Source organism: Eptatretus burgeri, chromosome 3 (assembly GCF_056783735.1).
Source record: "Eptatretus burgeri isolate ZD-2024b chromosome 3, Ebu_testis_v1, whole genome shotgun sequence".
Lineage (NCBI taxonomy): Eukaryota > Metazoa > Chordata > Myxini > Myxiniformes > Myxinidae > Eptatretus > Eptatretus burgeri.
Genome location: NC_140963.1, coordinates 5,877,339 through 5,890,992, shown reverse-complemented (window position 1 = coordinate 5,890,992; position 13,654 = coordinate 5,877,339). Strand labels below are relative to the sequence as shown.

The 13,654-nt window shown below is 45.7% G+C and overlaps 1 protein-coding gene across 2 annotated transcripts in view; it reads left to right on the top strand.

The window, feature by feature from the left end:
* LOC147029330 (P2X purinoceptor 3-like) overlaps positions 1-13,654 on the top strand; it is an 80,676-nt gene that overhangs the window by 53,578 nt on the left and 13,444 nt on the right. For both annotated transcript variants that reach the window (XM_085872307.1, XM_085872306.1), the window contains exon 9: positions 9,103-9,239. In XM_085872307.1, coding sequence (XP_085728433.1) covers positions 9,103-9,239 — 137 coding nt within the window. The remainder of the gene's footprint in view (positions 1-9,102; positions 9,240-13,654) is intronic.

The following is a 13,654-nucleotide window of genomic DNA, read 5'->3' as shown; positions in this document are numbered from 1 at the left end:
TCCGTTTCACGCATAAGTTTGCTTGAGTGAAGGTGGTAATTCTCAGCAGGAGACAAAGTTCGAGAGCCAAAGCCAATCACGCGCAGCTCACCATTTTGCTCCTGGTACAGCACAGCCGCTCAACCATCTTTCGAAGTGTCTGTGCATAAAATGAACAGTTCATCGAAGCGTGGATAACCCATCACTGGTGACTGGACCAAGACATCAATCAAGCTATTCAAACTTCTTTGATGCAAATCATTCTATTTAATAGGATGACGAGAAGGGGCCTGGTTGGATTTGACTTTAGTCTTCTTGCAGGCCTTGGACTTGGTTTTCTCACATGACTCAACTTCTAGCAAATCATACAGTGGCTTCACAATTCTGGAGAAATCTTGAATGTATCGGCGATAATAGCCAATTGGACCAAGTATCTTCCGTAAATGCCCAACATGGGTAGGTTTTCGTTGTTTCAGGGCTAACACAGCGACACTGTCTTTTTTGCCCATTTTGTATCCCTCTTCCGAGATATCTAATTTCTTGCTTGAACACATTGCATTTGTCAGGACGAAACTTTATGCCATAGGATTTGAGGCGTTGCAATACCATTCGTACATTCTCCACTTCTTCCTCAAATGGCTTGGTGTAAACGATGGATGTTATCTCGTGGTCCTTCCAAACATTCCTCCGTGCACCGTTGGAATGCAGCAGGGGCGTTGGTTAGCCCAAATGGTGGTAGGCCTTTCCCTGGCTTAAAAGTTTGGAGGGAAAAAATAAAAGAGTAACCAGCCAAACCGTTCAAGGCATCCTGTACCTACGGGATTGGGTACCGATCCACTATGGTCTTTTGATTCAGCTGTCGGAAGTCCACACATAAGCGTAAGGAACCACCACATTTCCTCACGCACACGACAGGAGAAGAGGAGTGGGAATCAGACTTTGTGATCCAGCCTTGGTCCAACAAATCCTGTAAGTCGGCTTTGACCTCTTGGTATAATGGAGGTGGGAGGGCAGAATACCTCTGTTGTACGGTTTTTCATCCTGTAGATTTATCTCCATTTGCAGGTTTGGAATACACCCAATGTCAATGGAGTCCTTTGAAAACACTGAACTCTCTGCCGCAGCATTTTTTTGAGCAATTTTTCTTTTTTCATCTCTCAGATGATTCAAATCAACTGGTGGATCCCACCCTTATTCACATGTCACTGTCGAGGTTTCCTCAACCTCTTCGGGTCTCGTAGAGGCAATCGAGCGAATGAAAGCTAACGTCCCGAGGGGGGTCCTTGCAGGTAGGTCAATAGTATGTTAACTTGAATTATAAGCTCGAATGTTCACCTTGTGGAAACTCCAGGCAGACAATTCAACAAGCGCTTCACTGTCAACCCTTCTGGCCAGCGCTGCTTTTGGTCATGTTTTAACAGTGCTGGTGGTTTTACCACGAGTGGATGAGAAGGAACAGAACGAGGGATATTTTTCTTCTCCCAGGAAGAATTTGAGTATGCCGATGCCCTGGACATACGGAAAGAAAATGGTCCCTCTTCTCGATTCTGAACAGACTGGTAGACTGCATCACTGTATATATTTGTGATCGACTCAGCTCTGGAAAACAAGAAATGAATGATTCCAGTGGCACTACGACTGTATATTGTCAGACATGGTCTCGTTCTTCACCATCAAGTCTGAAATTATGTTGGAGCCAATTATCGGGTCTGTCACCGGTCTCTTACTGACCAAAACAGGGATGAAAATGGACTCTTCTTTGCCACCATTTTAAAGCTTAAACTCTGCTTCAAGCCATCCTTCAAATGGAATTGGGCTTCCATTTGCAGTCTTTAATTGCAATGCATCCTGTAGCATTTCTCTCACTGGTCTAACAACGGTGTCTGGCAAATTATCTTGTAACCAGTCTCTGCTTGCAATGCTTACTTGAGAACCGGTATCCCAAAGGGCCTGGACCTCAAAGTCATTCAGTGTACAGGTCAATATGCAACTTCCACCAACTAATTTAGACACCCTATTTCTTCTAGCAGTGTTTAGACAGGTTGCAGAGACATACTTTATCTCAGACTGTCCGTCATCTGTTTTCCTGTTGGGGCTACTGCAATATTTACTGCGAGCTATGGTTGGCCCCATCCATAGCACACTCGCCGTTTCCCGATACTGGTGATTTGAATCAATTGCTGAGACAGTTTCTTTGATCGTGGGTGGATGACACAATGGTGGCAGGGCTGTCTCGTGCCATTTCTCGGGTTTGAAACCATGGATGGGCCCTCTTATACCTTCAAACTGGGGATTTGCTGTCAGTGACTCCTCAATACTAGCTATCCCAAGTTACAGTCCCCAAGTCCTTATTGATTTCAGTGACGTCATCTTTCACTGTGTTGGTTTTCTGCAGATACTTGGTTGTGGGGGGGGGGGGGGGATTGTTCAGGCTGAGGAATACCAGGATTATTAACATGTTCTTCTTCAATGGCGGCACATTCAGCACCTCCTTTGGATCTCAGCCTGCTTCCAAACTTGGAATTCCTCACTTCCTCTTGTCATGCTGTATCATTCACCTTCTCGATACGCTCCTCATCTGAAATACGTACATCTTTCAGTTCAGTTTTCAGCTCCACAAAAATTGAATTACAAATCCAGTTCGAAGGGCATGTAACATTATTCTCTGCACTAGTGCTGGATCATAGTTTATTAGGGAATCTGTCTCTTTGGAAGCCAATAGGACACGTCTCAGTTCAAGGACCCGGATAATAAAATCCTGTGGGGTTTCTTTAGTTTCTTGCATCACACAGCTCAACTCACACAACTGATAAAGTTCAGCAGAATATTTATCGTGATAATGAGATCTCAGAATTTGACTGAGATTTGGTAAAATCAAAGATGGGCAGCTTTCCAAGGAACTCCTCACATTCGGATTGGGTTGCACTGCTCTAAAGACAGCCTCTCCAACCTCTTCCTCACTGTAGCCCTTCTTCAAACTCGTTTATATCTGATGAATCAAACTCATGAATGGTAATCCCTCCTTCTCCTTCTGTCCTGGTAAGGTAACGTGGTCTGATATCTTGAAGTCTCGCTGATATTTTTATTTATTTATTCATATGCAGCCTGTGGCTGCTTGGCTGCATTATTTTTTTCTGGGGGCACAACTGTGCCGACGATGCAATGCTTCCCGTTACCAGAACACTGGTACTCATTTTGCCAACCTAGGAAAGATGGCAGGCTGAGTCAACCTTCCTGGAGTTAATTCAATGGATTGACAGAGGCTTGAACTCAAGACTCTAATATCTTAAGCCTGCCACCTGGACCGTTAAGCCAACACTAGGCTTCTCACTTAGATACTGAGGAGACTTGGCTGGGGGGGGGGGGGGGGTTGACAATCTATTGGAGTCAGCCGACGTTGATATTTTCTGTTCATGTTTCTGACTCGTCTCACTGTTACTACTGATACTTCCCGGAAGGTAAGACAACCCTTTCAAGGATGTTTACCAGAGCCTCCTGATTTCCCTCTTCATTTTCATCCTCCAGATGTGGGGTATTACTCTCCAGCATATTCATTATTAAGCAAATCAAGTTCATCCTGCTTTACGTTCCGGCTACTTCATCTGTTATCAGGTTCAGCACAACACAGATCTGCTTGAAACATGTCCAGTGGTACGGTTGGTAATGGTATACTAATCTCCATTTCCAATCTCTGTGGGGGACGCCATTCCAGGTCTTACACACCAAATGTAACACTCCCAACTCACTCACACAGACTGAGTAGTTGGTAAATCATTTGGGTCCGTTTGTTTGTTTGTTTGTTTGTCTGTCTGTTTGTTTGTTTGTCCGCACAGAACTTTTGTGTTTTTCTCCGCAACCGCTTGTCGGAGTGAGACGACAATTTCACCATTGGTGCGACGACTCGTGTGGAATGTTATAATGTTAATTATGATGTCATAGGTCACGTGGTTTGGCAGCCATATTGGAAAAATGGAAAAACTTTGGACCTCTGTATCTCTGAAACCTTACCAAGAAAAAAAATTGAAACTTGGCAAATAGGAAGTACGCCTTATGTGGAATGAGTGTGATTTTTTTTTGACATCGTAGATGCCTTCGTTATGACGTCATAATTGCATATGTAGAATGCTACATCCGATCAGTATGAAATTTTTTGTGGGTCATCCAGGGATAAAATGGTCCACAGAAATTTTTTTTTTATCATCGGTCATGTGATTCGGCAGCCATATTGTTTTTTTTAATTTAAAAACAACATCTTCAAAAATCTACTCTGAAATGGCTGAACCGGTCATCACTGCCAGCAGTTATAAAGTGGCAGTTCTAATTATGTTCCTTATTAATGACATAACACACCAGTACACAAACGCCACACAAAATGCACCACGCAAAACACCACACACCACACAAAAAAGTCCTGGCAAGGGTCTGCAATCTCTGATTGCTCTTTTTTTGTTCATTATTATATTGTGGGTCTGCCTCTGCTGGTTGGGCCCCTTCATTATGCCCATTCTTCTTCCAAGTGTCCCTCTGTTTGTGTGTTTCTCCCATTCACACGATGTTCTACTTGTTACCCTCACCAAAGGAGAGGGTATTGCATTTGGGTCCGTTTGTTTGTTTGTCTATATGTCTATTTGTTTGTTTGTTTGTTCACACAGGTCAGGTCAGGTATGGGAGCATGCGCCAGAGCAGCGCGTCGCTGCGTCCACTTTCCGCCGGTACTCCAGGGGCCTCCATCTGGCCACCCCCCAGGCAGATGCCTGGCCCATCCCCATCTCCTTGAGATGCCGATAAACCTGCTGCAACCACGAGGCACGTGGTCGGCCCATTGGCTCCTCCACTCACGAGGCTCCCTCGCTGAGAGAATCTGGTGAGTAGGATCAGCGTCAAGAAAAAGAGCCACATGTCCATACAGCCGCAGCTGACGCTCATGGACTATGCAGGAAACAAATCTCATTTGAGTCTCTCTCAGCAACCGCTCGTTGGACACAAAGTCCGACCAGCGATAGCCAAGGATTCTCCGAAGAGAACTGGTACCAAAGGAATTGAGTCTCCATCTCAGATCGTTGGTCAGAGTCCAAGTCTGACATCCATAGAGCAAGACTGGAAACACCAAGGACCTGAAGATTCGGACTTTCGTCCTCCCGCACAGGCAGCGGCAGCAACGCACCCCATTATCCAGTGAATCCATGAATCCCCAGGCCCGACCCAGACGTCTCTTGACCTCTGACTCACAGCCAGGAGAGACATGAATATCACTGTTAAGGTAAGTGAATCTCTCCATGACCTCAACATCCTCACCACAAACAGGCACAGACAGGACAGCAGCATCCAAGATGTCACTGAAAGCCTGGATCTTCGTTTTGACCCAGGAAACCCATAATCCCAGTGGCTCAGACTCTTCATTCAGCACCTCGAGGGCCCCCAAAAGGATATCTAAAGTCTCTGCAAAGATGACTGCATCATCTGCAAAATCAAGGTCAGAGATCTTGACATTCCCAAACGATGCTCCGCAGCTTGATCTCTCTGACATCCTCCCAAGAATCCTGTCCATACAAGTGCTGAAAAGTGTGGGCGCCAGTACACACACCTGAAGAACTCCAGTAATAACTGGAAATGTCAGAGATGGTACCACCACATCGCACAGCACTCTCAGTACCAGAGTAGAGTTCAGACATCAGATTGATCAGTTTTGGTGGCACCCCATGAAGACCAAGAATCCTCCAGAGAGCATCGCGATTCACTGAATCGAACGTTTACAGAGATCAACATAAGCTGCTGGTGCTAAAGCAGATGGTGGCGAACCCTATCAAGAAATATCTGAGCAAAGACCTTGCCCAGCACTGAGAGCAGCGTCGCCCCTCGGTAGTTGTTTCAGTCTTGGCGATCACCCTTCCCTTTCCAGAGAGGGACAACACGGCCCTTCTTCCAATCAGTTGGGATGATGCCTGTGTTCCTGGCAGAGCACAGAACTGCATGCAATGACATGAGTGCAGCATTTCCACCAGCCTTGAGAAGTTCAGCATGGATGCCACAGATCCCTGGAGCTTTACCCCGTTTCAACTGGTTCACCGCAGCCTGTGTTTCCACAAGCAAAGGTGGACCACAGTTGCTTGGAGGGTCAGCAAGAAGGATTGCAACACCCCTGACATCCAACTCGACAGCTGGTGGATCAGCCTGGTACAACCGCTCAAAATAACCGGCCCAGCGGGCCTCCACTTCAGACTCCTCTGCCAAGAGCCTACCACCTTCTGCTCTAACTGCAGTACACTGAGGGATGGGCGTGGATGAAAGCAAAGTGTGAATTCCCCTGTAAGCAGAATGAGAATCACTTGACCACAGGTGATGCTCTACCCCCTCACAGATTCCTCGCACTTAGGCCTCCTTGTCTACCCTTTGCGCACGTACAGTTTTACGCCTCAGCTCCCTGAACAGCTCAGCTCTGCCATTCAGCCTGGCCCTGCGAGTCTGATCAATGGTATCCAGTGTCCCATGAGAGACAAAGTTCTTCTTTGCCCTACGGTGAGTTCCAAGACATCCACCGGCAACATCAAGGACGGTGGTCTTGAAGGCACTCCACAACTCTTCAGGACCCCCCAAAGCACCCAGACACCCCAAATGTCCACTCAGCCTGTTTGGAAACTCCTCAGCTACTCTCTCATCCTTGAGCTTGCCAACATCCAGCCTCCGCTGGGATGGTACCATTCTCCAAGATTTAAGGTGCAACTTCAGAGTTGCAACAACAAGCCGGTGGTCAGTATTGAGGAACTGAGCACTCCGGTAGACCCTGCAGTTCTGGGTCATCCTCCAGCGACCATCAACGAGCACATGGACAATCTCCTTTGTCACACCGCTGGCGTTGGAATACCAAGTCCAGCGATGAGCTTGTGAGCGCTGAAACCATTTACCAGCCACCCTAAGTCCATGACTTCTTGCAAAGTCAAGGAACTTAATGCTATTCTGGTTCACAGTTCCAGACCCATGGGGACCAACACATGTCTCATAACCATCCCTGTCAGTTCCAGTCAATGCATTGAAATCCCCCAAGACTGGAAATGTATCTCGTCTGGGGTACTGATCAACCACAGACTCGAGCGTGGCGTAGAATGCATCCTTCACAGTGAGATCACTCGCCTCAGTCGGAGCAGAAACAAAGACCAGGGAAATGACACCTAAGGAGTGACGAATCCTTCGTCTCATAATACACTCGTTGGCCAGTGTTACCTCAATTATCATTGGGGTCAGCTTATTGGACACAGCTACAGCAACTCCTTGGGAATGGTAACCATCAGAGCGACCAGACCAACAGTAGGGTAACTACCCACCATCATCTCGCTGAAATTCGGTCTCCGAACCTCAGAGAGAGCTGCAATACCGATGTCCAGACGCTTGAGCTCAGATGATAACAGAGACAGGTGATCATCCTCTCTTAGGGATAGGACATTCCAGGCACCCACCCGAAGGGACCGCCTCAGGTTAACCCAAGGAGACCGCCGTCTGGTGGACGACACCTCAGCACCACTCTGACACACTCTCCCGCAATCTCACCTGGGAATGTTACCCCGTGGTTTCCGTCCTATCAAAGATTGGGGGTCCGGAAGGTTCGCACAGAACTTGTGTTTTTCGCCGCATCTGCTTGTCGGATTGAGACGAAATTTGAACCAGAGGTGTAACTACTCGAGCAGAATGTCATTATGATATCATTGGTCACGTGGTGTGGCAGCCATGTTGGAAGAATGGAAAAACTTTGGACTTTTATACCTCTGAAACTGCACCAAGAAAAAAATTGAAACTTGGTACACAGCAAGTATTCCTCATGGGAAATAAGTGTGATTTTTTTTAATGATGTCATAGGTGCCTTCGTTATGACGTCATAATTGCATCTGCAGAATGCCACATCCGATCAATATGAAAATTTTTTAGGGTCATTTCGGGATAAAATGGTCCACATAAATATTCTTGATGATGTCATCGGTCACGTGATTCGGCAGCCATATTGTGTTTAAAAAAAAAATTATTCAAAAATCTTTTTCTCTGAAGTCGCTCAACAGATTGAGGTGGAACTTTGCACGCATGACTGCCTATCCACGAGGAACAAAAGGTTCACACATATGACATCAGAGGTCACATGGTTTGGAAGCCATATTGGATTTACCTGAAAAACCAATAAAAAGCAATCTTCTTCTCCAGAACGGCTAGACAAATCGAGAGAAAACTTCAAACAAATGTTCCCCAAGCAATGGGTGTATGAGTTTGTGAAGGAATAATTGATGTCACATGGTTTGGCAGCCATATTGGATGGAAGAAAAATATTTAATGATGTTTTCTCTGGAACTGCTTAATCATTTGATGTGAAACTTCACATTTATGATCTTGTGGAGATAGGGAATACTTGTTTTAAATTTCAACTTGATCAGACGCATGGTCTGGCAGGCAGAATTATTTAATTTTTGAGATGGTTTATTATTGGTTTTTTTTGTTTGTTTGTTTGTTTTTTGAATGGTGTTTACTTGGCTGTTTCTGCATGGGTTTGAGGGTCGAGGAGTGGCAGCTGAAATGTGAATCCTATCCAGGTTCCTCGTGATGACTTCCTATTTGCTTTTTTGCTTGTTCGGGTTCCTACTGATGACTCCAATGCAGGACTGTACCTATTTGGTCTTCCATTTGATTTGAATTGAATTTATTTTAATCCTATTCTAAATTCAATTGAATAATAAATAAAAAAGTCATGGGTCAGGGTCAGGGGTCCCATCAAAGTGGGGTTGCATCAAAGCAGGACGTCTTGTTACCCGGTCATCACTCCCAGCAGTTACAAAGTGGCAGTTCTAATTATGTCTCTTGTTAATTACGTAACACACCAGTATACAAATGCCACACAAAATACATCACACAAAACAAGTTCTGGCGAGGGTCTGCAATCTCTGATGGTTCCTTTTTCTTGTTCTGTTATGTTTTTGTCCATTCTGTGTTCTTGCTCTCCTACAAGCCAAACCTTCATCTCCAAAAGAAATGCAGAAGTATCAAAGTCGATATTTAATTGAGACTAGTGGAATCACAGAAACAAAACATTCGTGGAGAATACGAAACTTGCACTGCAAACATAATGTGTTGTGCTGAAATTGCCTGCAGGGAGGCAAGCTGGCCATCCACATCCAATGGGCATGCAATCTGGACCACGGCACATCGGCCTGTCACCCCAATTACGGCTTTAAACTCCTGGATGCTGTACCTCCACTGAGCGACCTGCGATCGGGATACAGCTTCAAGTATGAAAGCTGAGCTTTTGCATTGCATTTCCTCTTTCCAGCTGCACACATGTACCTCTAATCATTGTTCAGCTGGTGTGATGCTAATTGCATGCACATTGCACAAGTTATTATTCCTTCAACTGCAAAAGTTACTTTTAATACGTGACTTTCAAAATGACGTATGAATACTAAACGAGGCCGTGTGTGTGTGTGTGTGTGTGTGTGTGTGTGTGTGTGTGTGTGTGTGTGTGTGTGTGTGTGTGTGTGTGTGTGTGTGTGTGTGTGTGTGTGTGTGTGTGTGTGTGTGTGTGTGTGTGTGTGTGTGAGAGAGTGAGAGAGATCCGGCTCACCGGAAACTTTTAACCTGCCATCCTTGCACATAATCAGTAATTCAATGTAATTTTCAACATTTCAATGAAAGGGTGGCGATTTGAAGATGGTTAACAATAATTGTTGTTCCTGAAATGAAATTCGGACTCACCGAACTAGAGGAAATACGAGAAATATCCATGGATGAGGCTGAAGGTGTTGATTTCCTTTCATCATTTCCTGTTAATACAGTTGGCGACGACAGTGAAGATAATAAACACACACACACACACACACACGCTTCGACTTTTACCAACAGATGCAAAAATCTAGTATAATTTATCTGGTGGCTCTGGAACCAAACAAGCAATACATTTATAACAGTCCTCACAGCTCTCACAGCTCCCCCTCACCCTCCCGCCCCCCTTTCCGACCTGATCACTAGCAAATATCATCATTATAAACTTACCCTGCACATTCACAAGCCCGAGGTATGTCATTTCCATCAGTGATACAACAGTCCATTCAATGGTAGCGATCTGCCAGGGGTTTATGCAGCACATGCTTGTTCAGTTCTCCCGAACCGAAACGTGTGTCAAGAGGCAAAGAGAAACACCGGTTACCAGAACGCCGCCATTGCCGAACAAGCTTTTAATCCGACCATCGCACACCAGGCCTCTCCACGCATGCACAGACGCAACATAACAATACATTAAACATCCTCCTCAGACAATTAACACCCTTTTAAAGCCTCCCCCAAGAACAATTGTAATCCTAAATTCTCCAGAAATGCCCATGGCTTACGCCTTAGGCCAAAAAAAAAAATGTTGCATTGGCGTAACCCGCCCGACCCTAAAAATTCCGCCGACCCTACGTTTTTTTTTTGTTTTTTTGCTATCGTAAAATTTTGCCGACCCTATTTTATTGCTATTTTTGTCGTTTTGCTATCGTTTTCAAGTATCTTGTTGATTGCGATCGCGATCGCAAAAACCCGGAAGTGTTTCGGACAGAACCCGCCGACAAAAAGGGTGGTACTCGAGCCGGGGGAGATTTTGGGAGGGATTTATTAGGAAAAAAAAAAAAAAAGATCCCGACCGACCTACCCTATTTTTCAGTGACCCGTTACGCCAATGCAACATTTTTTTTTTTGGCCTTACGTACTTATGTAGTGCACAAGATGTCAATGAGAGCAATGAATACTGCAGTCATTGTACATTGCATGCTTGGCATTTAATTATTTTTACAGCCACAGCAATTTGGTTGTTTTGGTTTTCGATCTCTTTGTGGGTAGCACCTCCTGACAGCCTCTGGAACAATGTTGACCTTGGGGCCCTCAATTTCATCCACGTTAACGTTGCTCTCCTCAGATATGTGTGCCACTCCCCTGATGTTCAGGAGCTTCCTCCACTTCTGCTAAGAAATCAACATCGCTGATGACTTTTGATGACATCGTCGAAGCTCGGTGTCTGATCTGGTCGGCATGTCACTTCCACATCTGCTAAACTCCTCCAGTTGACACTTCCTCACCATATGAAACAGGACCCGTTCGCTTGGCGATGTAACCGGGTATTCACTTGTCGCCCGAGCTGCAATTTTGAACTGAAACGTATTATTCAATTTCAAACTGCTGAATTGTCCGCGATTCATGAGCTAATTTTTGTGACAGCTGTTTATGCTCAAGCGTGCTATTCATCCTTCCTCAACACATGACCCAACCATCTCAACCTGTTTCTCTTCACAACCTCCATCACAGACTCTATTCCCATCATCTTCCGCAAGTCATCATTTTTCTTCCTCTCTCTCAACGATACTCCACACATCCACCGAACCATTCGCATTTCCACCCTTTCCAGCCTTTGTTGCTGCTCCATGTTCAGTACCCATGTCTCACTCCCATAAATCATCATACTCCTCACACATGAAGCATACACCTTTCCCTTCAGCTTCAACGACACTCCCCTCTTCGTCAGCACGCCACTCAGTTCCCGAAACTTCTTCCATGCACATCTCACTCTGGCAACCGTCGAAGAGTCTGATCCACCTTCTCCATTCAGCATGTCTCCGAGATAGCAAAATGTTTTCACCCCTTCCAGCTTCACACCATCTCCAAGATCCAACTCAACAATTCCTTCATCTGAAGCTCCCTCGATGCACACCTTACACTTGAATGTCACTGCCACACTGGTTAATGACCCTCTCACCCCACTACATTTTCGATGAACCCATTCAGCACACATTGTACACTGAATGGAGTTCACTCCGACACCCTTCCTGCACACAGCACACGGCCACTTCCCAGTCCTTTCCACCTCACCACATGCTTTACCACTCGTCATCACCTTCGTCTTTCCGATATTCACCTTCAAACCTTTTGCCTCCATACATTCCTTCCACTTGTTCATCTTCTCCTTCAGTCCATCCATACTCTCTGCAATCAACACCAGATCATCTGCATACAGCAGCTCCCACGGTAAACCCTCCTTTACCCTCCGAGCCAGCACCTCCATCACAACTACAAATAGAAGTGGACTTAGTACCGACCCCTGGTGCACTCCTACCCTCACCTCAAACTCACCACTGTTCCCATCCTTCGTCCTTACAGCTGTGCGTGCTCTCTCGTACATGGCCATCACTACTCTGATCAACCATTCCTCCACTCCTAACTTCCTCAATGCCCATGCCATTACTTTGCGTGGGACCCTATCAAATGCTTTCTCCAGATCAACAAACCCAAAAAACAACTTCTTCCTCTTCTCCATGTACTTCTCCTGCAACTGCCTTACAATAAAAATTGCATCTGTCGTTCCTCTTCCTGGCATAAATCCAAACTGCATTTCGTCAATCTTTACCTTCTTCCTTATCCTCTTCTCCAACACCCTTTCCAATACCTTCATTCCATGCTCAAACAACTTTATTGCTCTATAGGAGCCACAGTCCAGAGGGTCACCTTTCCCCTTGTATAGAGGGACGAGGGTACTCAGTTCCCAATCCACTGGAATGCGGCCTTCTTTCATATCACCACCAGATTACAGATCTCTGTCATTCTCTTCACACCCCAACTTCCCGCTGCCTTCAACATATCTCCCACAACTCCCGTCGGCCCTCCTGCTTTTCTACTCTTCATTGCTCTTATAGCTTCCTCAACTTCCTTCTCAGTTATCTTCTCTGCTGGTCCTAAAACTGGGTTACTCTCGATGTTTCTATCCCATTCATTTTCTACATTCAACAGCCTTTCCATATATCTCTTCCATCTCGCTTTAATTCCATCTGAATCCACAACAATTTGTCCCACTTCATCCTTCAAGCAACTCACCCCCGTCACATCAAATCTCTCTCTCGCTATCTGCTTAGCAATCCTGAATACCGCTCTCTTACCCTCCTCCGAATCCAAGCGTTCTCCAAACATTTTCCTATGGGCCTCCTGCGCCTTTGCAACCTCTTTCTTTGCAGCCTTCTTGGCTTCCTTATAACTTTCATGTGCAGCCTCTTCTTCCACCGTATCCTTTGCCTTTTGCCATTCCTTGAACTTCTTCCTCTTCTCTTCAATCGTCTTTCCAACTTCATCACCCCACCACCATGTTTCCGAGTGCCTCGGTGGTCCTTTTGTCCATTCACATACCTCACCAACGGCTCCCAATAGACTATCTTTCATTGACATCCAACCACTTTCAAGCTCAACCACATCATCTTCAACCATACTCAGCCTCTCTCTTAATGCTTCCTTCACTGTCGCCTCTTTCAACCTCCACACCTTCATCCTCGGTTGGTACTTCACCCGCCGAATTCTCCGTGCACCTTTCACCCTTATATCGCAGACAACCAGGTGGTGCTGCGAAACAGTCTCCTCCCCTGGGATCACCTTTGTGTCCCGGAGGTTTCCCCTATCTCGCTGACGCACCATCAGGTCGTCAATGGTTGTCGCCAACCCACCTGACGTGTATGTAATAAGCTTATTATTCGCTTTCTGGAATTGAGTATTACAGAGCAACAAATCAGCTCCATCAGCAAACTCCAAGATCCTTTCACCTTCTCCATTTCTCACACCATATCCATAACCCCCATGGACTCCCGCAAAACCGTCTGGACTCCTTCCCACATGTCCATTCAAGTCTCCTCCAACCACA